Source organism: Haliaeetus leucocephalus, unplaced genomic scaffold (assembly GCF_000737465.1).
Source record: "Haliaeetus leucocephalus isolate CR32 unplaced genomic scaffold, Haliaeetus_leucocephalus-4.0 Scaffold616, whole genome shotgun sequence".
NCBI classification, from domain to species: Eukaryota; Metazoa; Chordata; class Aves; order Accipitriformes; family Accipitridae; genus Haliaeetus; species Haliaeetus leucocephalus.
Genome location: NW_010973052.1, coordinates 3,462,380 through 3,488,201, shown reverse-complemented (window position 1 = coordinate 3,488,201; position 25,822 = coordinate 3,462,380). Strand labels below are relative to the sequence as shown.

Below are 25,822 nucleotides of genomic sequence, written 5' to 3'. Positions count from 1 at the left end.
GGCTGGAGAGTGTGGGAAAACTGATGAAGGGGGAGGATGGCTTGGTTAAAAGAGTGGTGTGAAACTTGGGAGGGTATAACTCAGTTCCTAGCTTTACCACAGGCACTCTTTGTCACCTTGGGATGGTCACTACAGGCACAGCTCCAGGTTTGGTGGCAATACCCGCTGAGGGTAATCTTATGCTGGAAACAGGCAGACTAATTCCCCAACCTGGACTGCAATGCAGACACAAACCAACATAGCAGAAGGACCAGGAAAGGAATGTCTATGAATGGGAACTCTACTGCTGTCAAGAAGAAGCAGAGGGAACAGGGTAGTCAGTCTGCTTGAACATCAATTCATCATCTGCTCAATGGAGAATGCAAGCTGGGTTTCGGTAGTAGGCAGTCTGAATAAAGTGCTCATCTCCAAACTCATGTCGCCTAATTTCAAGGAACTGCAGAAGATCAGCACATCCAACATCTTTTTTCATTGACCTTATGGCCATTGCCATGTTAACTTAGGTATTCTAGTTAATTCACTAACATTAGTTGGCACAAGTCCGGGCTTTAGTGGATTAAAGTTAATTATTGCAATCATTCCTGATGTACTTAAAAAGAAAGCTCCATTGGTGATGTTTCAGGGCTCATTCACAAACTGGTACTCAAGATGTTCGTCCTTCAGACGTATGAACATTGCTCCTCATTACAAAACCTCGAAACCCAGCCATGCACTAATTCTAGAAAGTCTCAGAGGAACCAGTATCCAACTCTTTTACTGAAAGAATCCTGAGCAAAGTGACAAACTTAATCCCATTACCTCACTGCCGGAGGGGAGCTTCCCAGAAATTTTCCTGATGCAAAGGCAAAACAGCTATTCTTTCATCTTTTTCTGAGTCATGTCCACAGCACCTCTCTGGAATGTAAATGTGCCTGGGTTTAATGATGTGACAAGGTAATTAAGTGTTAATGTGTGGATGCAAAGGGTATACAAGTTGCCAGATCTAGTAAATGCTGAAGCCAAGCTAAGGCGTTTACCAGACTTACAACACATTGCCGATATAAGGTGCTAATGCCCACACATTATTCCTGTTACAGAAATAATTTTTACAGTAATAGACAAAGAAATTAACTTTGCATTTCAATTTTGAATAGTTATTCTAACAAGAAAGCAAACAGGACCCAATCTTGGGTGCATGAGAAGCAATAGAAAAAGTAGGACATAGCACTATTATTATTTAAATTACTATAGTGCAGTCAGGTGCCAGCCCAGAATTGGACACTCCCCCTTCCTATTCCCCATTAGCTTGATGCGCTTGGGATATACAAGTCCACATATATATAGATTTATGTTAAACACATAACAGAATTCTTTAGTTACAAAAAAGCAAACAGACAGAAGGTCAGAACTGTCTGGATGAAATTGGCCCTGTACCTGGTCTTTAAATATCTCTAATGCGATGCAAATGGCTGATTTAAGCAATTCAACTCTACACAATCTCATTCAAAGTGCATGTTACCCTCTAAATAAACACATTTCCTATTCAAATGCAAAACCCTTACTACTTTATGACAATGAATATTTGCAAAGCAGGCACCCAGTTCTGTAAACTCAGGTGCTTGAGTGACAGGAGATGAAGTTTGTAGCTTGCCTGGGCAAGCTACTCTGGGCAATGGAAGTATTCACTGCAGGAGGCTGCAGGGTCCCAGGCCCTGTGTAAAGACCACAGTGGGATCCTGCTAACCTCCAAGTGTCACCTTGGCCTTTTCACAGCTTCATAGCCCACCAGCTGGCCTGTCAGTCCCACCACAGTTGCATGTTTGATAGCTGTGCCACCGGCTGGCAAAGCCTCTGTCCGTCCTGTAGTCATTGTCTTTTCTTTTGCTTTCTAATTATGCCTTTTAGAATCACAGTACTATTGGTTGGCATCATTTGAGTAACCAAGTGACACAACAAAGCAGTGGAAAAGGAAGATGATTATTAAGTATCAGTATTTTGAAAGAGAGGGTATAGATTGACAGGCCAAGACGTTGGGCAGCGCGTAGTTTGCAGCAGAGCAATGAAGAGATGAGCAAGGTCTTCAAGGTTATTAGGAAGTGTGTGGGTGCCACTTCTGAGGATCAGGACCTCTGTTTGTACAACATCTGTATTGTCCTATCACTTCTCCTTCTCGTTGTTCATCAATTAACTGACTTGAGATAATGAACATCAGCATCTACCAGAGAGAAGCTTACAGCTGAGGGACTCTTGCTTTTACAACTATGTTAAGCTGACCATTTGTAATTGTCTGACTGTATCCTTACCCACGTATACTGGGCTTTCAGTCCTCGTAGCTAAAGAGATGCAAAGCATAACCTAAAGAAAACGAAAGCTTCTTTAGTAAGATACTCTGCGTGCCTGTGTGCCTTCTCTCTTAACTTACATGAGACGTACTGTGGTCCAGGTGGCTGGAGGCTGGGCTGCTGTGAACTTCACCTGCTTTTTGAGTTATTCCCTGTATGACTTCAGAGACATCTGCACACCAGTGATGGAGAGAGGCGTTCAGCACAGCTGACCGTACGTGTAGCTGTCGCTGTCTCATGCCAGAGGGTGAACCTCACCCGACTGCCACGTAAAATCACGTTCACATCACTGAGGTAGGTCTTGACTGACGACATCAAACCTGTGGTTGCCAAATTCATTTGTGAAGCCTCTTGCACCCCTAGCCATGAGTAACCATTAGCTTCAACGGGAAGAGCTCAAATGGTTCTGGAGCTGAAAGGGGAATTTCACAACTATTAAAGCTCGCAATGAGTCTTAGGAGTAATGCTGTATTCCAGAACTGCAATTATTTCTGTCTTTAGTTGGTTAAAAATTAGTAAGAGAGCAGTATGATTTTGCAAAGTGTCTTGCCAACTAGGTGATTTTTGGGGGGATGTTTCCTAAGTGGTTTAGAATATCCTATCAAGTCATACTTATATAGGTTTACACTTGGCTTTGCCAAGATGGTAATAGAGACATCCTCTTAGAGGAAGTTAAGCTATAAAGGGAGGGAGTGAGTTTCTAGAGAGCTACGTGGGCACGTTAATTAGCAAGGTTAATAAAAGGGTGATCTTTGTGTGCCTCAATTCTTAGTTGTCCAAATGGAAAGACTTTACAAAGGCTCTAATTTCCAGAAAAGTTTGTAAAAAGTGACTTCATTTTGGGGACTCTAAAACTGAATGTATTCAGATCACTTGCAATCTTAATAAATGGGTCAGAAAATCCTAGAAATTGGAGAGGTACAGACAAATTCTTTCTCTCTCCCTGATAAAGCTGGATTATAACCTAGTGTCATGTCATTGAAAAAATGCAGTGAAGGCAGCAAGATGTTAACTTTAGAAATCTCAGACATGATAAAGCAGTTAAAATAAAAATAAATTTTAAAAAATTTTTAACAGGTATGGCAAAAACAGCCCCCCCCTCGCCCCAATATGCCACACCACCTAGTCTGGAAAAGGGAGGACAAAAAAGCATCCAAACTTCTGAAAAACCACCAACTGGCTCTAGCCTGGACAGGTAAATGAGCAATTTATGCATTCACCGAAGGATTGGCAAAGGTCCTGCCATGACAGCAACCTCCTCCCTAGCCCTGCTCTGCATAGCCGGCCTCTCTACCTATCCCAGTCCTAACCTGCTGAAAAGGAGGAGCTTTGCTCTATCCATTCCTTATTTATAACTTGTCAAGAGCTGGGAGGGAGGGGTGAGCTCTCTGTTGTGCATCCTGCTGTTGCCTGCCCGCTGCCAGCCTCGCAATCACAACTACAAATGCCTCCCGCGCAGCGTGGTGGCTGCCTTTGCGCTCTTGGGTTCCTCTGGCTGTTTGCGGTGGTGGAAGCAAAGACCAGAACCTACTACCTCGGGATTGTGGAAGAGAACTGGGACTACGCACCGTCTGGGAAAAATCTGATCACGGGACAAAACCTCTTAGAGGACAAGTAAGTCACTGGGGGCTCTGATAAACTGGAGATGTATTGACAGCTCCAAAGAAAATTGACTAATGTGGTTAATGTTGCTGTGAACGTCTTAAGATGGTCTTTTTCTTGTTTTTCTTCTGACAATGTTGTCACAGGCAGGATTTCAGCTTCAAGGCAAGAGTAGACTTTGCTTGACTTCTCTTCCATCGTGGTTGATTAAGCAAAGTGATAGTGTGTATTTGAAGGACACATAAAGGAACTGATATCTGTCAAAAGCGTCAGGTACTGGGCTTAAAATCCCCTGTGTGTGCTTCATGGAGATGCAGGTATTTCTGGGACTTGTCCAAAGGCAAACTGCAACTTTGCCATAATCAAGCACAGCTCTTTGCGATAAGACATAGAAGTCTGTTTAACTGGCAAAAGATACTAAGTTTTCTCCCCGTGAGACAATAAAAGCTGGGGAGCTTGGTATGACATTGTAAAATTCAGATGTTTATAGTACCTACAAATGAGATACAAGCAGGTGGTCCATATATCCCTGCGATATATGCAACCATGGAGACCTCCATTTAGGAAATCTATTTACATAAGTGCTTAAATATACAAGAGCAAATGGTCACACTGAAGTCCTGGCGATCACCTGTGCTGAAACTGGCGTTCGTAGGTAAGCGCAGTGATGAATCGTGCCTCGGCCAGTGGAAAACAGGCATCCGTCCTTGTGCCTGCACTGCTGGGGTTGGCTGTGTGTCCCTCCCACACCAGAAGAGCTGGTCTGGACATTGGATGAGGATGGCAAAGACCCTTGGTGCCTCTCTACAGCGTGGGCTTCAAGCGTGTATGGGAATATTTTTAAGATTTCATTGATATCTTTGACGCCCTAGAGATAGTTTGGGGGTCCTTCCTCTGAGTCTAGGCTTGGGGTTGGGGTGGGAGTTGTGAGGGAGTGAGGAGGTCCTGGTGTCCATACCAGGTCTGGAGGCACATTGGGAGCTGGATGCTGTGTCCCAGGAGTTAGAAATGGAAACGTCCTTTCTGACTTTTCAGGAAATCCCAAGCAATGGTGGACTTTTCTCTAGTGGCCAGTAATTTCAGAATCACTCTCAGCTGGATTTCACAAAGGAAATTATTTTGCCACAAGCAGGAGGCAAGAAAGAGTTTTATTTTTCAACACAAATTTGTGCTTATGCTCTTAACAACTAGAGGTTCCAGATAGCATCCAAGTCAATAGGTATTCCCTTTATAGGTAGAATTCAGGGTAATAGTTTGTTCCCAGCCCATGAAAACAAGCTTTACTGGAAAAGTTATTCTTCAGTTGTGTTAAACTCTTGAATTTCTCACTTACTTGCTCTTTTTAGCAGAGGGTAACTTTCTCCAATCCTTAAACTGGAAGACCTCTCACTAAAAATAGTTCACCTTTAAGTGAAGGGCAGCTACTTGTAAATCCACATCAGTACCACTGAAAGATTGGAATCTGTTCTGTAAATTGTACTTTTAAGGCTGTCTGCACTTTGTGCTCCTTGAACATCAAGTGGCACATTTACTTTAAAGTCCGTGACATAAATGTGATGCCTTTTACACGGCACGACAGGGAGGGAAGATAGCTTATGTCTTCAGTCATCGCTGTAATGTAATAATTACAGAATGTTAATTCCAAAGGGTTTACCCACAGAGGATTTTAAAGTAGACTATATGTTCAAAGCTGGGGAGATGTTTGCGATGAACTCCCTACGTGCAGAATAATAAAGTGATTCTTGTAACTAGTTAACTCCATTTCCAAGCTGTATTGAGTTGAGCCAGAATAAAGTGCTATATTCTGGAATAATAGCGTGTCTGTGTAAGCATGTGGACTAAATAGTGAACCAGTAATAGCTGTTTTGACTATTTAGCTCTTTAGAATAACCTCTAATGTGAATTTAAAGCATTATACTAATGGGCTTCTTTTCAGCTAATTAATTGGTTCCTATGGATATTACCAAAAACATAGTTCCATAAACAAAGTTTAAGGATCAGTTCTTAGGCAGGGACAGGAATGCATTGTGAGCCAGCTGTGTTCTGCAAGCAGCAACGCTCTGGCTCTCCGAGCCTAGCACTTCTCACCTTGTGATGCATCCTCATGGCACCCATCTGATGGGGCACTATCCCAGTTTTATTGATAGAGAAGTGAAGATAAAGAGGTTGCAGACAAACTGATTATCTTTAAAAAGAGTCAGTTCATATACATAAAGGAATGCTCCCTTTGATTCCAGCTAGCCCGCAGAGATATAATCAAACCCACTTATTCTTCACTGCTTAATAAAACTGCTGAATTAGCAAGAGTGTAATGGAAAGTGTTACGTTACCTGGATCAGATAGTGAGATTTAAAAGACGATTTTCAAAGTTGCTGTGCCAAAGTCAATAATACCTTCCTCAGCCTTTAGTTTTTAGCAGTAAAGAGGAGAAAGGAGACCTCGGTAGCTGGAAATCAGGTGAGCTGGTTCTGGCACAAGGCACAGCTACGCTGTTCAGTTCCCGCTGTGCTGGTGCTGAGTGAGCTGCCTCCCCAGCCAGGAGCCGTCGAGCTGCATCAGCACCTCCCTGGGTGTGAGCTGAAAAGGCTGCCTCTCATCAGAGGTGATTAACCCAAATGCAGCCCTGTGTTAACATAACTATTCTGCTTGGAGGTTAATTTTTATTATGCCTTGTGTTGCTGCAGTGCTCAAGGGCCAGCCTGCTGCTTGCACAGAGCAAGTATCTTGCTGTGCATCAGTGCTTCTGATGTAAAGAGAGTAATGAGGCTGTTCACCTCTGCCATTTGTCTTGTCTACTTCAAGCCTCAAGCTGTTCCACTATTTCTCATCATTTGGAATGTTATGAATGAAATCAAGACATTTCACTCGGTTCTCCCTTTGAAAATTAAGCTGACATTTTCTGAAGCAGACAGGACTTTGGAAATCACAGATCCAGATTATGGCCACTGAGTATAGGTGAGCTGGGAAGGTGTTCAACATCCCCTCCCACCTGATATAACTGGTGATAGAGTTGACATCATTAAACCATGGTGGACTGGACACACAGGATGCAAGGTGCTGTCAGTGCTGCTGGACGTGCTGCAGATCCCAGTCAGATTTTGTGGGTTAGGGCATGAATATTGCTGCAGTAGGAGGGTGAGCTCAGACATTGCCTTCTACCTTTAATGGTCACACAGGCAACTTTTTCTCTTTCAAGAGAAAAATACACCTAGCTGTTGTGGCTTGACATACATCAGTCTTTCGCTCCCTGCTGTGGCTCAGCCCTCAGGATTATAGTTTGGTTGATAATCCATTTGAATTAATTTGGTACTAGTTGATATGATGGACACTTAAATCTTGCTCTGCTGGTGGTAGATGTTATTAAGTTTAGCCTGATGTAACAGCTTATCCCTTCTCTTTAGGCCACCAATCCTACATTTATCTGGGCCAAGTCTTGCACCCACCAACACTAACGGGTGTTTTTTGTTACCACAGCATCGAACACAGTTTGTGCAATGTACCTATGAGGAGATCCCACCCAGATAAATGACAGTGAAACTATCGTCACAGCTGCTAAACTAATGGCGAAGTCATCACGTGGCCAAATGACCCAATTGCATCAGTAGAGATGATAATTGTGGGAAGGGTCAACATCAAAAGGGCATTTGAGGTGGAATTCTGGCTCTAACGAAGCCTGAGAGGAGTTTGGTATTGACTTCAGGGGAAGCAGAAGTTTATTCTAGGAGAGAAACCATTATAGCCACACTTAACCAGTGACACCTCAGAACTTTGCCTAAGATTTTATGGGGTTTGCCTCCTCTGTGGCTCGTGTGGGTCAGAAAAGGCCTAAAACATCCTTCGAGGACATTGTGTCTCTCTCTTTTGAGGACACACACTTTGTTGTTTGATGCTTGTGGTCAGGGCACCATCTACAAATGTGAGCTGGCACCACTGGTCCCCCTCCCTCGGCCATTCCTCTAGCACAGACATTGCATTGGCCTTAGCACAGGAGTCATGGTTTGGCAGAGGGTTACCCTGAACAGGTTATGTGACCCAGGGGTTAAAATGATTGGGGCATGAAGCCATGGCCACTGTCCCGGCTTACTCCAGCCACAGGAAAAATGGGGAACTCTGAGGAAAAAAACCTGTTATAAACCCAGCCACAGAGTACATGAAGAGGGTAGAGAGTAAGGAAGGTTTTACCACCAACAGATTTTAGGGAACAAACTGATAAAGATAGTTCTTTAAATGGTTGTCTGTGTAAAATCTATGGGACTTTAGTGGAACAATGGTAATAAAAGAAAGTTTGCATTTGCCTACAGTTGCACCCAGGAATGTACAGTGGCTATTGGGCATGTTAACAGCAGGAGAAAATTTGGGACTCTACGTCTGGTAGTTATTCGAAGTGCTGATTTTTCAGTGGTGATTACAGTGGCCAACAAACTCAGCAGCCTTTGAAATTGTATCAGTGAGGGATCTGGCTGCAGTCTACTGAGAAGCTGTTTGCTTGGCCAAGCACAAAGTGTAGCTCTTTCCTTTTCTTACTGCACACTGTATTATAGTACTCATGTAAGCACCTCTTGAAAAAAATAACCTGTTAGGTTGTAGCTCTGTTTCTTAAGATCAAAGGTAGCATAAACACAGTAAAAATGCTGGCAAAATACTTTTTCTGTGTGATAAAAGAAACAGGTGTAGAAACTACACTTAACTTATGGTCCTACCCTAACTTGTGGTCCTACCCTGAGAAGGCAGGCTATCTGCATGTCTAGTCTTGATTTGAAGTAGAATCTACATGACACTTTTGTTTTACTCTTTCTCTTATTTGGAAGAGTCATAGTGCTCATCATTGCAGGGAGATGGGTGTCTATAATTATGTTAATACTTATTTTTAAGGAATTAGAGTTAATTCCCTATTAATAGCTCCCTGTCCCACTCATGTGCATTGCCAAATTTTCTTGGAGCTTAACAACTGCTGAGAGTGGTCAACTGGCAAAATGAAATCAGGCACGGAAATAAAGGCAGGATTTGCATGGTTTTCTCAGTCTGAAGAAGACTTCTTAGGCTGTGATTCACAAGCCTGCTTACCTCTATATGTAACCTCAAGACTGGCCTGACTGGAGGAGATGAAGGAGGGAATTTAGGAAGCTTGCGTGGGTACAGCTCCAGAGGATGGAGTATTCCCCTTTCCTATAAGAAGTGGGACTGGCTGATCATCATGACTTTCTGCACATGAATTGCAGGTTGACAACTGAGTAGGAGGGAGATATAGTCAAGATTTAGAAGAGCAGCTTTTGCATCTGCACAAGACCAGAAAGATGGAAGAGGTTCAGGCAGCCATATCACAAAGCCACCAGGAGGATGAAGCAGTCTGAAGTGAGCAGGGGAGCATGAAGAAGCATGGAGAAGGTTTGCCTTCTTGTGACAAGAGAGAAATGACAGATAGGAGCCATTTTGGCAGAGGTTGCCCCGTAGAATGGGCACATTGTGACCACTGGAAGAAAGAGGCAAAGGCAGATTCAGAGAATTAGATGCGGTAAACCATTGCAGCACTTGGAGAAGCCACTGCTGCAATAACATATTGGAAAGTCAGTGGGTGGGAAAGAATGAAACAGGAGATGCAGCTGAAGGGGATGTTGAACGCAGTGACTGAAAATGTGAAGTGTTTCCCAAGGAAGCAGATGCCATCAAAAGAAGACAGGGAATGGTGTTTGAGAACTATTGTAAAAGACAGGAGATGAAAGGTCAGCAGGACACTGTCCTGAGGCTGAGAAAATCTCCGAGGGACTCTGGAGATGGGTGGTAAGGAACTGCGGGGTGGGAGATGTGCTGGTACAACTGGCACTGGCAGCACTGAGAAGCTCTCACTGAAAGGAAGAAGAAGGACAGGGGGCAAACTCTGTGTCCCATTGATGGAGTAGCAGGGGCTGTGGCATTGACCCTGTGCCAGCTCCCTCTGACACATCTGCTGGCTGCACTGCAGCACTGGGTAGAGGTACCAGCCCCACAGTGTGGCCACATGCCCATGATCCAGGCACCTGGGAGTGCAGAGAAGTCACTCAGACATGCATCCTTTCTATGAGCTTCCTATGGCTGATACCACTAGCTCCAGTGTGGGTAGTGGTAGTCTTTCTCCAAAGGACTTTAAGCACTGTAATGTGCAGCACAGCATCACTTGTAAAGAGGCACAGAGGTACCAGCTACTTGCAAGGCTGAAATGGGCACCCAAAATTCCTCCTGGATGAAATGGGGCAGCCTCGACATCTAGACTGGGACTCACAACCACCTGTGTGCTCTGTTCTCAGGTACTGAGGGCAACCAAAAGGACTTGCTGAAAATACGTGTCTCTATACAGGTAGAAGAACTGGGCTCTACCCCTCCCAGACAGAAGGAGGAGTGAGGCTGAAGTGCCTGCACTCCAAGAAACTCCCAAACATCAGGGCATTTTGGATTAGGAAACTCTTCTGCCCTTTGCAGAGCGAGGATCTAGAAGGAAAGGAAGCTGTGAAAGAGCCTGAGTCTGTAACGCAACAGCAAGGGCATCAGTGACATGTAGGATTTGTCTCCCAGAGTTGATTGGTTGTTTTCTTTTGGACAATGGTTAAACAAAGCCCATAATTAACCAGGGCCAAGAGGCCAGTTTGCTCCTTTCATGCTGTAATCCCTTTCTGGCTCCGTGACGCTTGCGTTGCTTGATGCCCTGCACGGAAGAGCATCAGCTGCGTTGTGACTGGCTGCAGCTGATGCCCATTGCGCTGACAATGGGCTCTAGCTCTGAACGGGGGGAGGATTTGAACAGGCCTCGTTTTAGAAAGCTAGCACTGAAAAGACTTCTTTTCCTGACTCATAGATAGCTTAAAGTAGGAGAGAGGCACAGATCTAGCCAACAGAGATGCTACAGCAAGGCTTTAGGCACTGAGAAAATATCTGGTGCCTAAACCTACAGGGTTTTCTCGGGGTGATTTCTTGAACTTTAATACCTAACTGCATTTTGGGATCCCTGATCTATGCATTTAAAGGAGTTAGGCTCATGTCAAGCATTTGAAAAAGCCTGATCAAGAAGTGCATTTTTCTGGGGTGAAGTTCTCCTGCAGGTGAGGCAGTGTATCCCAGGGGTGTGAAGTTATGGGAGAGTGTGCAATGTTGTCTGGCCAGAAAACCAAGGGCATAAGGGCACTGTCATCATGGGGAAAGCACGGTGCCATGGCAACACCTCATTTAAAATATTTGGTGGCTGATGAAAAATGGAAAAAATTCTGCTGAAAAATATCTCCTGAAAATAAGTACTTTCTGAAAAAAAAAAATCTATTTGATTTTTTTCCTAGAGAAAGTTTCTTATAAACCATTTTTAAAATCAATTTATAATTTGAATTAGGGCATAGCCACATGAATACAGTGCCATGAGGTAAGGAAGCACGTGCATTTACACTGCACTACTACTGACACCACTTACTACTCTGTGGTAAGGGCTCTTGTAGGAGCTCTTCCCCCCAGGCAGTGGAAGGTATCTTCTCAGTCAGCGTGGTGTGACTTGCCAGGTCTTGCTGTGCACACAGACAGCTACTGCGGACCTGCTAATTCACTGAAAATCCAGACTTCTTGGCAACTCATTCCTTAACCACGCTTTTGGGGTGTATTTATCTGATACACATTATTCTGTGAAGAAGCAGACTGAGAAGCTTCGGTCCCTTCGCCTTCATCCTAGCCAACTGTTTCTGCCACAGCAACAGCATTGGCAACATTTTCATTTGTGCCAAAATAGCTCTTGGCTTGTTATAAAACACATTTTTCAAATGAAGAAGCGTTCTTTTTGGAGGCTTTTATATCTGGATCACTTCAGGCATCTGGTTTAGACAGTGACCACAGAGGTGTAATGACCACAGATGGGGTATGTTGTGAGTTATGGTGTCAAGCAGAGATGGCTTGAAAAGGGGGAGTAGTGGATCTTATGGTGAAGAAATTATAGCAAATCATACCTTTCAACTGATGTGACAACCAACACTTAGGTTGCTGGCACTGCACAAAAGCACCTAATTAAAATGGGTTCAAACAGGTGAACCAGCCAGTCATAAAAACTCACTATAAATATGAAATTGCTGTATTTCTGCCAGTGGTACTTCATCAAAATTTAGCTCAGCTTTTTAATGAGTTTGTTAGGAAGCACAAAAGTTCAAACAGTCTTCAGGGGATGCAAAAACTCATGGAGCCATCAACTATAGTGAAATTGGTCATACAGTCCACTGCTGGTTGTGTAGCAAAGGGGTTCATTTCTACCCTTCTTGTGTGGGATACTTCGGGATGAAGAATGTGTACCATACTTGTCACCTGTAACCTGGAGAGAAGTTAAAAAAGATTTTATATCATAACAGATGGGATGAACATGGGTTGCCAGTATGATGTTATACTTAAAAGGGCAAAACTAATTCCCAGTTGTGTAAGAAATATTGACTGGGAGCACCTCTGGCTTTAGCTGGAATATTACCTGCCTATTGTGTGAAGCTCTTGCGCTCAGACTTCAAAAGAGATAGAGAAATATTGGAAAGCTTTCAGAAAAGAGCTTTGGGAAAGATTTGTGGCATAAAGAACGTCAATGTACTTGGTTTGTCCAGAAGAATGGTAGGTGGCAATTTAGTCAATTAATTAAAACTTATGCAAGTGCCTGCATAGAAAAGAACTCTTGATGGTATGTGGCTTCTTTGATCTGAGAGAGGGCTTGATGGGAACCAGTGGCTGGAGTGTGGAGCTAGATGATATTAGACTACAAATGCAGTTCAGAATTTGAAGGGAACAGGTATTTAATAGCCATAGTATGTCAACCACTGACTGTATGGTGTGTTCTCCATCACTTGAAGTTGCTATAAAAATAAACTTTGGAATTAGAAATTATGCATTTCATGCAATAAATATTTCATGCTACTCTTCTGGGGTGTCAAACTAGTTGAGTTGATTAGAAACGCTCTTATTGGCTTTTGAAAAAAACTTAATTTGGTTTTGTTTTCCTTCTGAACAGTCATGCTTTCAGATATGAGGTTTCAAACCTTCAAAAGAGGGAGAAGCTGCTAAAACTGTACAGAAAGGCCTGAGTGGCTGGTCCTCAAGTGAAGACTTGTAGTAACCATGCTAAAGACCAGACCTGCAAGCAGGATGACTGTAACTGTACAGAAAAGGGCTTAGACCCTGCTAGGGCTGTCCAGGTTTACTCCTCAGCTTTTATTCCACCAGCTGTGTGATATGTCCCAGGGAACTATTTATCTGCACTGCAAGCACCAGTTATTTGATCAACTCTTAAAGGAGTTTTTTTGTCTCTAAATTACTTTCCCTTCCCAATACTAGGTTTGCAAGTGTCTATGCGACAAGAGGAGCCAACCGGATAGGACGTGTGTACAAAAAGGCTATTTTTAGGCAATTCACAGATGACACTTACTCCCAGGAAATCCCCAAAGCAGCCTGGCTGGGGTTCCTTGGGCCAGTCCTGAAGGCAGAAGAAGAGGATGTCATTATCGTCCATCTAAAAAACTTTGCTTCCCGTCCATACTCTGTGCATCCGCATGGGGTATTCTATGACAAGGACTCTGAAGGTAAATCTGGTTTGCCTTTTCCTCTGGAGTAGCTAATATCATGGCTAAAAGTTTGTCCAAGTATTTATTGTTCTGGCCATTGACATCAGAGGAACACTGTCATAAACTCATCAGTAATTGCAGCTGATGACTAAAACCAGGAACAACCTTGTCTCTTAAAACTTTTTGCCACAAACATTCGACGCCTGGGATAAATCCAGTACTGAAACAGGTTAGGTGGGTCTTTTTTCCTGAATTATTTTCCCAAATTATAAGTCACCAAAGCATCTTCCCTCCTTCCTTCTACTTCTAGCCTGTTTGAATGGATGGAGTTCTTGTAAGTAAATGTTTTCCTCTGTATAGGGCTATAACAGGCGTGATTTAGTTTTCAGAATCCCTAATCTATGCATGTGTATTTTGGTTAGAGGACTGTATGAATTTGCCTACATTCATTACTCTCACCAGTTTTTTGTGAGAAGATAGCCAATGTTAGCTGACAAAATGTGTAGATGGCTGATGAGAGTAAAGAGACGAGGAAAAATTAGAGCCCGTTAAAACATTTTTAAAGCTTTGTCTACTGATAAATAATGGATTTTAACTCTCAAGATTTTTTTGACATTTTTACCAGAACTTCTAAGTTTTCTCAAAATTTCTCAGTGATTCTGTGTTTGTGAGTGCTACTATTATTTTATAAATCTGTGATAAAATAGAAGAAATTAGACATTTATTTAAGAAAAATAGTTAGGGGCGGGGCTAAAAGCTTCCTTTTTTCTTTTAATGTATTAGGAGCACTTTACCCTGATGGAACCGGCGGTAAAAGCAAAGAGGATGACTTTGTGGTTCCCGGTGGAAATTACACGTACACATGGCCAGTAAGGAAAGATTATTCCCCAACTTTGGCAGACTCAAACTGCTTGACTTGGATTTACCATTCTCACATTGACACACCAAGAGATATTGCATCTGGTTTAATTGGGCCACTGCTGGTTTGTAAAAAAGGTACTGAGCTAGAAACACTGATGAAGCAAGCCCCTCTGCCAAGCTTGGCATCTTAACAGTCATTTTTGCTTACAGGTATAAACATGATGGTCTAGAGTCTATCCCTACATAGCCCATAAAAAGGGGCAAGGAATAGCTGGGCCATTCCAGGAGCATCCCAGGGTAGGTATTGTAGCTCTGGGACAACCCCCTTCTTGCTCCCCCTTGGCTTCACGACAGATTTGCCTCGGCTGGTGGAGGGACTGCAGCATGCTCTGTGGCCAGCCAGTTGTGGCCGAGACCAAAAAATAAGCATTCCCAAACTGGGATCATTTCAGGACAAGCAAAGGACTCATTGCCCAGGAAGTGAAATTAGGGCTGGGCGGGTGACTTCGGCATTGGCATTTGCATATTTGAAACCCCAGTGTTCCTTGTCATTTTTTCCCCATATGGATTATATATTTATTTTTGCTCACAAGTTGTATATCACAACCATACGGCAATGTGTGCTGAACAGCTGATGTGACAGCCTGTTCTGCGTACTTTATAGCCTGCTAATTTTGTGCTGGAGCCATCAGGGACCATGTACCAGCCCACTCCGCCTTATCATCTGAGCCATTGCCCCCTCTCCCCCTGGGCATGTGTAACTCTGCCACCTCTTTCCAGTACCTCCCACAGTACAAAATCAGCCCTGATTTCACATACAGAACATATAAGTGAAGCAGGTTTTATATATGAAGAAGAAAAAGACTTAAATGTGGAAAGGATAGGCCTGGTGTCCAGCTTAACTCACACAATTAAAATATCTCAGATTTTTATTCTCCTGGAGAGCCTTTGAAATCTGCAGAACTGCCTGAATGTGTGAAACGGCCAATAAGTATGCAATAATACATGAAGCTAGGAGATAGCACATTCAAAACAATCCCAGCCTGAAAGGCCAGGTTAACTGCATGTTTGGTCTTGAATTCATCAAGGTGGATATCTGCATGATGCTACTGCTGTAGTCCTTCATCCAACGGTGGTGGGTGGCTCCTTACAGGACTGACAGCAAGGCTCTGGGGCTCCCTCCCATAGGAGACAGGGGAAGCAAAGGTTTTCATGGGTTCAGAGGTAGACTGGACGATTAGATGAAGTATAAACCCGCCAATGGTTGATAATAGACTACTCAGTATCGCCACTCCTACGGTCTCAGGTTGTTTCCCAAATGGTCACTCAGATAATGGTATTGAACTTAGCCTGAATAGATTATATTCATCCTGCTTTTTTAAATTTAAGTATCTAGTCCTAGATAATTGTTGAGGCTTCCTCGTTAGTCCGTGGAGAGTGAGCCACATTTAGATGGCCATTCTGAGGGTATGGTTCACCAGTCGCTTCAATGCAACAGAAATGCAGGCTGCCACTTGCCTCTTCTTAATTCCTGGCCAAAAAAAAAAGTCACTGGTTTGTGGCTGGATCACACCCATGATCTGGCTCACTGTAAGCACACAGGTGCTAACACTGACTACAGGGCAGGGTTAGGTGCAGTAGGCCAAAGATGGGGAAAATGGGACCACAGATATTGGCAGGTACTTGCACTTGTATCAAAGAGATCCTGAAATATCAGCTTGACTTAGACGAGATGAACTGCCTTCTGGAGGCACTCATCTATTCAAAGGCTGTTGCAGGGGAGCCAAGATGCCTTAGAAGAGCAAAATTAGGTGAGATTCATCCTGCCCTGTAGATCATGGGCAGAGCACCATATTTCCTCGAGTGCTCCAAAGTTATTGTCACTTTTAAATTCAATCTCCTCCAAGGCTTTTTTTATCACTTTCCTTTTCGTTTGCAATTTAGGAACTGCAGATGAGACCTCAATAGAAGGGACTGGTGCTGCTAACGCTTTTGCCCTGATGTTTAGCATTGTAGATGAAAACTTCAGCTGGTACCTCGATGAGAATATAAACACCTTCTGCTTAGAACCAGCCTCAGTTGACAAAGAGGATGAAGGTTTCCTGACCAGCAACCGAATGCATGGTGAGCAGGACTCTTGAGCAAATGGTGACCTACAGCAGTGACCAGGCTCTTTTCATTTCAGTAGGACTTTCTGTCCCTTGTGATGTCTCTCCTTTATCTATGTTAGCAAGGAATGGGTCAGGATGTTGAAGCACTGTGTTGATAAAGAGCCTCTCCCTAAATACAGCACAACACACTAGTTTGCAGAAAGGAGATTCGGCTTTCATGCTTAGCTCTGCCACTTGTTTAGCATTTTATTTTGGGCAACAGATTTAAGCCATTTGGTGACTGTTTGACCAGCTGTGAAAAGAGAAGAGTAAACTGCAGAGCACTTTGAGATGTTGTGTTGGAAGAGTCCAGCACTTCTCAAAGGGCCTTGTGGATGGTGGGCTGGATGGAACAACCATTCCTGCCCTTCAGAGATCCATTGGCCAATAGTACTTTGTGCCATTTGGAGATCTGGTGCAAGTTAAATCCAAGTATTTCTCTGTATTTTGGTTGTTCCATGGAGCTTAGGAACTAAAATATTTTGCAAACTATGAGTTTCATTCTCCTAGTGTCCTGATACATTGTCAAGTGTGGAAGCTGAGCAACAGAGAGCTGACTAGGCTGATTTGACTGATATAATAATTTTCAAATCTAAATTGCTGAAGCCTGGCATATAATGGTATATTTATGACTCAGAATAGGAGGAAATAGATTTCAGACATGCTAAATAGCTGCAGAACAAGTTAACTTCATTATCAGGCCTTTTTGGAGATGACTTGGCCTTTGCAACATCTTGATATCACCCAGGAAGTTTTTCACAGACCCAACCAGAGAATTTGGGCCATTTGATCATCCAGAGCTGTAAGCTGTGTGTTCAGAATGTTACTCTTCATCAAGGAGCCTGTGAGGGCCTTATTCAGTGTGGACATTCAGATAGTTTCTTTTCTGGGCCAGGAAAAGATCATCCTTAGAAATGGGGTCGGAGGCACTTGGCATTTCTCTTTTACCTCTCATAAAATCTCATACTTTTGTTTTTAGCTATTAATGGTTATATTTATGGCAATCTCCCCGGCTTGGAGATGTGTGCTGACACTTCCATGTCCTGGCACTTGTTTGGCATGGGAAGCGAGATAGATATCCACGCTGCATATTTCTACGGCCACACATTCACTAACAGAGACCAGAGGGCAGATGTCATCGGTCTGTTCCCAGCAACATTCATCACAGCGGAGATGAATCCCGGGAACCCAGGGAGGTGGCTGATAACATGCCAGGTTAATGAGCACTTACGAGGTACGCTGCTATAGATCTCCCTGATCCTTTCAGAAGTTCCAGCCTCTATTAGACTTGCAAAAGAAAACTGAGAGATATTTCCAGGGGAAGCAGGATTTGACACTTTTTTTGTGACTAACTGAACACTTTGGAACTATTTCACCAGATAAACATCATGAATATGAGTTTAGTCACCAGTGGAAATTATACAAGTTGGGCCAAATCTTCAGCTAGTATGAATGACTTAGCTGTGTAATTCATATGAGGAAGGCTTGCTAGACCCAGCGCTGACACCACGCTTTCTATGTAAACCAGAGATTTTGATGAGCAATGAGAGTAGCCTTCATCATCAGTTTTTATTGTAGATAAGTACTTACACATAATGAAAAATCGTGCCAGCTGAACACTTCATAGCTTTTTCCTTTGCAGAAATCAGATAAAGATTGGCAGTGTTTTCAGAAACCTTTACGTGAAGGAATTTGACAGTGATGTTGTGATATTTGTGAGGTCCAAAAGCACGTATCATAAACTAAGTCTCATGACAGAAGATAGTGTATAATTATCATATCAGAGATGAGTTGGGAGAATTTTTACTTTTACAAACTTGCACGTTGATTTCAGTGGGATTTGCATCGGGCAAAACAGACTTGATTCTGGCAAGCAACAAATCTCTTCAGTGTGGTAATAACCAGCCTCTATTTCAAAAAAAGTCAAGGGGAGATGATGACATTTTGCACGCTTCAGAAGGCACTCTGACCCCCAAAATCATTCTACCACCCTTACCCAGATTAAGGAATTAAGTAAATAAGCCCACTAAAGAGTGTCATTGAAGTCACTGGGCTTCACCTGTGGCATAAAGTACCACCTTGCAAGAGAAGGGTGCTAGCATCCAGCCCCGTGTAGGCAGAGGAAGTCTTTAAAAATAGAAATTTACCCTAGTAATTGTTTCCAATCCATGTAGCTCCTAGAGAGTTTTGAATGTGCATTTGTACCCATGAGATTGCTGACTCCGCAGATGGCCAAGGACTGTCTCCAGACTCTTTCTCCTCCCAGGTGGCATGGAGGCACTATATGATGTTCAGATCTGCCAAAAAAACCTGTCTCGGCCTTTGCCACTCAGTCACAAGAGAAGATATTATATTGCTGCTGAAGAAGTGCTCTGGAATTATGGACCTGACGGTTATGATAAATTCACTGGGCAGGGTTTAAATGCCACTGGCAGGTAAGCTTTCTTGTCCTCTCCTGTTGTGCTTTAATTTCAGGAGTCTGGGTGAGACTTCCCCAGTGATTCACCAGGGCTAGGTCTGGCCCTGTTATTAATTTTAATTGAAAGGGGCGGGGAGGAATGGATTTAAACAACCTTGTTGGGAAGTTAGATTCGTAACTGCGATGTTCAGAGTTGCCTTCTGGAAGCACTTATCTTGCTCCATTAAGTCCATGGAGAAAGTGAGTCCTGGTGAGGTATGCAAAGTTCAACAGAGTTAATGACTCTGTGTTGAGACTCCTCAGGCAGCTTTCATACTGACAATTGGTGTATTTCAGAGGTGCCATAATGCTAGATTTTTTCCCCCTGTTATTACTGATGAAGATGAATTGTATTACAGTATCTCCCAGGAAAGCTAACGAGGATTAGAGACACATTGTGCACAGGTAATGGCACAAGTCTTGCCCTAAGGTAGTTAGAGGTAAGTTGACATAGATGTCTCCCTAAGTAAGCTGGGGTTAAACACATGAAAGTCTAATGCACAATGAATGCCCATTTGTTAACTAATTTATAACTGTAATTCAGACCAGTAATATATCCTTTTGTCTGCTAGAAAAGTGTATGTAGTAACTGGGGGGGGGGTCATTTCTCCCATGTCTGGAGTAATAACTTTATCCAAAATGAAGGGTTCTGCCTGAACCTCCAATTATTTAACCAGTCCAATTTGTTAATTCCACAGTGAATCTGCAATATATTTCACACAAGGGACTGACAGAATAGGAGGGCAATACTGGAAAGTTCGCTATGTGGAATATACTGATGCAACATTCAGTAAGAAGAAGATTTGGTCAGAGGACATGAAGCACTTGGGAATACTTGGTACAGTGAATATTTTCCCCTCCTGTCATTACATCGGGTTTGAATGCAGATCCACTTGGATCCAGAGGGGAATTTTGTGCATGCAGCTTCTAGTCAGCCCTCGCTTGTTTAGATGGAAATATGTTAGAGGGTAGTTCTTCTAATACCTTCCCTGCCTCTCTCACTCTTTTTTTAAGGCCCCATTATAAAAGCAGAAGTGGGAGATACAATACTAGTTACTTTTGCCAACAAAGCCAAAAGAAGCTACAGCATTATGGCCCATGGCGTAAGCTTCAGCAAGCTGTCGGAAGGCGCTCCCTACTTAGATGGTAAGTTCTGACTGTCCTGTTGTATCATCACATCCGGAATACCCGAGTCTAAAGATTTTCTCTTGCTCTGCAGGTTTGTCCTTTTTGTGGATGCTAAGGCACAGAAGGAATGATTTGATTAGTTTGTACCTACCTTACATGTCACAACCCATGGGACTCCCCAGTCTGCCAATATGCTGGCTGGTTCTTCCTCTTGGACATGTGCCAGACAGGGCGTCTAGAACTAGCTTAGGTCCATGTTGAGCAAAAGTCACAAGCACAATCCAATTTATATTAGTTCTAATCTAACATCAGTCAACTGCAGTCAGTGGATCTTCTCTGGACGTCCTCCAGAATTACGAAGCTTAAGATCTGGCATGATGCCCCTGCTGAGTCTTTGGATATAGCTATCCGGTGTGGGCTGCTTCACTCCTGATTCTCTAATCCATGGCAGGCATTGCCCTTGCTTCACTGTCAGGATATTCAGTGTCAGAGGCAGCTTTTATCTGATTGACCTGGAATGTGAAGCAGCAATAATCCTTATTAATCCTCATAAATATATAAACACTGAAACAGAGCATTTACTAAAGGCTTCTTCTCGTTTTGTGCAAGGACAGGATCTTTATCACCTAAGTTTAACCATTAAGTGTTAAATGTCGTGTTTATTTGGTAGGCATCTTTTTCAGTCAGTGACAAGAAACAAGCCCTTCAGAGGGTGAGAAGTCCCATGTACTTTGAACACCTATTTTAGGAGACAGAAGGTCACCCTCTGGAGATGTGTTTCTGTCTCCATCAACTAGAGAAGCAGCCTAGAGTTTGGGTTAGGGAGTAAGCTTTAGATGGCTCAAGTAAGGTGAGCTGAATCCCGTCCGTAGTGTCTACAGAGATAATATTGTGGTCTCTGAAAAGTTTTTGCTGCATTTGCAGCATTGAACAGAAAGGTAGGCTTCTTGTTGTCTAAATTGCTTTGTTTCCACTACAACGCATCAGAAAGAAACTCATGGGGCAGAACCACTCTTCTGAGAACTGTGCTAAGACAATTAGGTCAACATGTAAAACTCATAACATCATACAATAAAATCAATACAAGAGGCTTTATTAAGTTCTGTTGTCTCTAGTTGCTGAACTTGCAACACAACAAATTTGCCAGCAGGCCCCAATGCATCACAAAACAACTGGCTTGAGTTCAGTCCTTAAGTTATCTGCACGCATCCCAATGCCACTCATGTCAGATGTAGTTCCCTGATGGAAGTGCAGCTTCCCCGTGCTCACAGTCCTGTCATGCTTTCATTTAACGCTCCCCAGTAATAGTGCCCATCAGCATTGCACGCTTTGGTGTTGAGAAAAATCAAACCAAATCCTACAATTCAGCGGCAGTGTGTGCAGCACACCTCTGGGTCTTTGGAGAGGAACCTGACTCCAGATTCATCAACAATCTTTCTGGCCCTTCTTCTCTCCTTGTAACCCTTGTGTCTTGGATTTCCATCGTATCTATCTACAAGTGTATACATGTAGAGGCCCTACAGGGGCTGTAGGTTTACATTGAAGGTAAATGATATTTCAAAGGCTGTGCATTGTCTGAGCGCAGCTTATTAATGTGAAAATACTGTACATAAATGTACCTACAGGCATCCACAGATGTCTGCAGACATCTTTTTTCAATTATGCTCTCAGGAAATACTCTTCCATGTTGCATTTGACACTTGACCAATCTCAGAGGGTTTTTAGCTCCAAATCAATGTTCTCCTTATTGAGCACTGTTGCAGGATGAATCTAGTAGTATCAGATCAGTACTGTTGAAGCAGTACTGGACTTTGTACTGTGGTTTGCAGCAAATAATATATGTTCATGTGTAATACTGCTATCTTCACTCATGTCTAAGTTTTCAAGAGGATTTTCTTGGAGTATTAGCAAGGAGTATTAAATTGGTGCAGTCTGCTGCTGCCAGATACATCTGACCGTGCTGAGAAAATCCAGTCAATGGATGCCTAAACATTAAACAGAATTTCTGATTTGATCTTCCTCATAGCAAAGACCAGAAAGGTTATGTAGTACTTTTTTTCTAGAAAGGGTGCAGGGCTGACCCCTTTTCCCAACTTTCCTTTCAAGTCCCTCTTGTAAGTCCCCTCTGAGTGGACAAAACCACTCTTTCACAGTGGCTAAATTACACAAGTGGTGCTACATCCAACCTGTGCACAGCAGCAGATAATGGCCCAAATCCTTTAAAAGTAGCTTCCAAAAAAAGTAATAGCAACTGCCCTCTGGAGACTCTGACAGAGGTTCCTGTGCATTGCTACAAAATCAAAGAGAAACAATTACCAGGATCAGATATGGTTTGAATTTCTGAAGAGCCACTGATGCAGCTCTGCTCACTGATGTAATTGCTTTGTTAGTGCTTAATGAAAAACTGGAGTCTGCATCCATGCCACAGATGAATCTCACGATAGGGCAGGTAAACTACAAACATGAGAGGAAGCCATTTAAGCACAAGGATGAACTCTGCGTGTCTTGTCTGATTGAATCCAGATAATCCAGATAGCATCAGAAGGTGTCTGGGTGAAGCAGCTAAACTTGTTCTGCAGGGAATGGGCTTGGTTGTCCCCATGGCACAGGACTCCGGTGAGATGTCCCCATGGCATTAGTGCTCAGACTATGGGATGGTGCTCGAGCTGTGGCTGCAAGGGGGAGCTTGTCCACAGAAATCAGCAGCTGTGTCTGACTCCCAGCTAACACTTGTATTCAGGAAGACAAAACCTTCCCGTAACCTTGGTGCTTCTCAATTTTCTCTCTGCAGGCTATATGAAGCCAGGAGCCCACGTTAAGCCAGGTGAAACTTTCACATACAAATGGAAGGTGCCTGAAAATGGAGGTCCAACAGAGAGTGACCCCCCCTGCCTGACCTATCTGTACTACTCAGCCACTGATGCTGTCAAGGACACCAACTCCGGCCTCGTGGGGCCTTTGCTGGTCTGTCGGAAGAACACGCTGAATCAGGATGGGACGCAGGTGCCCAACGTGGATATTTGCTTGTCCCTAACAGCAGGGTGGTGCACTGGGGGGGGTCCCATATGGACCAATTTGCCCAGTTCCCAGCTCAGTTTTAAGAGATTAAACCTATGTCATTCCCCGGGGTAAAAGCTGACCTAAGGGGATGGTTAGGAAGATGAAACAGTCATTCCCCAGTATTCTGGCTCATCCCTAGGTTTTCTATCTTTTTCATGCACTTATTAGCAAAGAATGCATCTTTCCACCCTAAGTAAGTAATGGACACTTTATTTGTCCTTCTGGCTGACAGAAGAGTGCCAATCCCTGTCTCTACAAGGACATAGTAAGAAGGCAGCTGCAATTTTGGGGGTAAAGAAAGCTTTGTTAAAAAAAAAATCATTTTTATTTGGGTAATTCTGCACAGACTTTTTTTTAATGTCTTGGCTTCCTTCTTGGCTACAGAAAGGAATAGACAGAGAATTTTACCTCCTCTTTTCAATCTTCGATGAGAATGACAGCTGGTATCTGAGGAAGAATATCGAAGCATTTACTGGAGACCCTTCAAAAGTAGATGAAAATGATGCAGATTTCAAGGAATCCAACAAAATGCATGGTACGAAATAATATGTGTTAATGGTACCTTGTCTTCAGTCATATTAGGAAGATGAGTTAGCAGATTTTATCATCATTTATAGCCAACTGCAGTGTACTGGGGGGTGAAGTGGAAAGCTGTCAGTCAGCTTATGGCCAGCACCCGATGCCCTTGGAGCACATGTTGAAACCCCAGCGACATTAGCAATGAATGCATCCACCTACCAACTACACCTGGAGAAAGGGAACGGAGTGTAGCTTTTAGATACAACACCTGGGTCTATAAAAAGGCATAATGCCAGAGTCAAGCACCAACTGCAGAAGAGGCCAATGTTCGCTGGTGATTTAAATTTCACTGCTGGCCTTGGCACTGGCTCAGACAATGAAGGTCCACCTGCCCTGCTCTGCCAGCTCCCTCTTGGGTAATGACCACCTCTGCAAGAGGAGAGGCAAAGACTATGGGAATGGCCAATAATATTTTAAAACATCACTTCTGGATGAAAGTATCTGGCTTCAGCGTGCACCTCCTCCAAGTTATTCCTGACATGACAGATGTGAACAAATCACATAACCTCTCTTTGCTTTAATTTTCTGAAGAGCACCGAGAATATATATTGTTAGAGAACCTCGGGGCTTTCTGGACCTATCTATTTTATTCTTCCATTATGAGGTGTTATCTCATACTAAAGTTTTGTTCTGCCATAGTATCTTTCACCAAGTGGTCACAGAGAGCATTGAGGATCAGGGAGTTTAGCTTCATAACACCCTTGTGAAAGAAAGAGATACATTTTGGAAGTAAAAGTGGAAATCAAAGGTCAAAATCACATAAAAAGGCTCCATCAGAACTGAATTTGGAACTCGAACACTTTACGGCCCACTCCATGGCCTTGATGATCCAATTATACATTCTCCAGGCTGGAAGGAGGTACCTAATTCATACACTTAACTGCTGTCTGTGAGGCACCCTGAAAAGCTCAGAGGAGAAGTGCTACATTACTGCAAAGGGCTATTATAAGATTTTACAGGCTAAAAAAATAGGTAGAAGCTCAGAGTTTATAGGAATAGCATTTAGATATTAATTTGGTGTCATCCAGTGCTACCTTTGCTTCACAAAATGCCCCTTTAATTAACACCAGGACTTGTTGAGTCATGAGTCTTTTGCTGGGAAGGTGGTAAGAGGCTCCGTGATGAGTTTACATGGACGTGCTGCAAACCGGACTCTTTTCTTCTCCTCCAGCTGTCAATGGCTACTTGTTTGGTAATCTGCCAGGCCTGGCCATGTGCAAGGACGACAAGGTCTCCTGGCACCTTATCGGGCTGGGCAGTCACTACGACATGCACGGGGTTCATTTTCAAGGAAACACCATCGACCTGAGAGGGACGACGAGGGACGGGCTGGCCTTGTTTCCTCATTTATCAGGGACAGCGCTGATGCAGCCAGACCGTGTGGGTACGTTCATGAACTTATCTTGGTAGTGTGGCACATGCAGAAATCAGGCAGACAAAATAACAGTTGGTGAGATGCTCTGCTCTGCCTGAGGGAGCCTGAAAGCGTGAAAACCATGGGGACCTGGCGTAGATGAGAATTCAGGCTGGGCTACTTTTCTGGGAAGGTACTATAAATCAAATATGTATGTTCACCAAAGAGCAGAGGCTTTGATGATCTTGGGATAGGCAGAGTAGCAAGCAGAGAGATGGCTAAAGGGGTGCTCCAGAGTATCTACAACTCTCAAAACAGGCTTTTTCAGCAGAGATAAAATTCACTGCTCTGCAGATAGCATCATTTAAGGTATTTTAGGACTCCGATAATAGTTTTTCAATAATAGTCTGTAGGAGTTTCTTCAGAAGCGTATACACTAAAGATACTTTTAATTCTCATGTATAATCCAGTGATACGTCCTTCAAACTCAGAGGGGGTGAATCGTTTGTTGGAGACACCTAGAATATATGGCTTAGTGTGAGTCCTGCTGTGCAGTTTCATGACAGATGGTGGAAACATATGGGATATGCATAAGAAAAGAATCTGCTGTCTTATAGACACCAGTGCCAGAGGTCTAACCTGGCATGTACACAACGCCAACAGATATTTCTATCGGGTGCTCCAGCCAGGAGCAAGTACAGCCAGGACCCCCCCCACACACATATAAAAGAAGCCCCTGGGGAGCACTGGTGACCGGGAGCGCAGCGAACAGG

General features: G+C 43.4%; 1 protein-coding gene across 1 annotated transcript in view; it reads left to right on the top strand.

The window, feature by feature from the left end:
- The first annotated feature begins 3,795 nt into the window (after positions 1-3,795).
- The window catches only part of HEPHL1 (hephaestin-like 1), a 34,532-nt gene continuing 12,505 nt past the window's right edge, over positions 3,796-25,822 (top strand). The window contains exons 1-11 of the mRNA XM_010578266.1: positions 3,796-3,935; positions 13,233-13,477; positions 14,243-14,455; positions 16,265-16,444; positions 17,450-17,704; positions 18,737-18,905; positions 19,627-19,766; positions 19,943-20,074; positions 22,848-23,059; positions 23,501-23,651; positions 24,867-25,079. Of these exons, the coding sequence (XP_010576568.1) occupies positions 16,321-16,444; positions 17,450-17,704; positions 18,737-18,905; positions 19,627-19,766; positions 19,943-20,074; positions 22,848-23,059; positions 23,501-23,651; positions 24,867-25,079 (1,396 nt within the window). The 5' untranslated portion in view covers positions 3,796-3,935; positions 13,233-13,477; positions 14,243-14,455; positions 16,265-16,320. The remainder of the gene's footprint in view (positions 3,936-13,232; positions 13,478-14,242; positions 14,456-16,264; positions 16,445-17,449; positions 17,705-18,736; positions 18,906-19,626; positions 19,767-19,942; positions 20,075-22,847; positions 23,060-23,500; positions 23,652-24,866; positions 25,080-25,822) is intronic.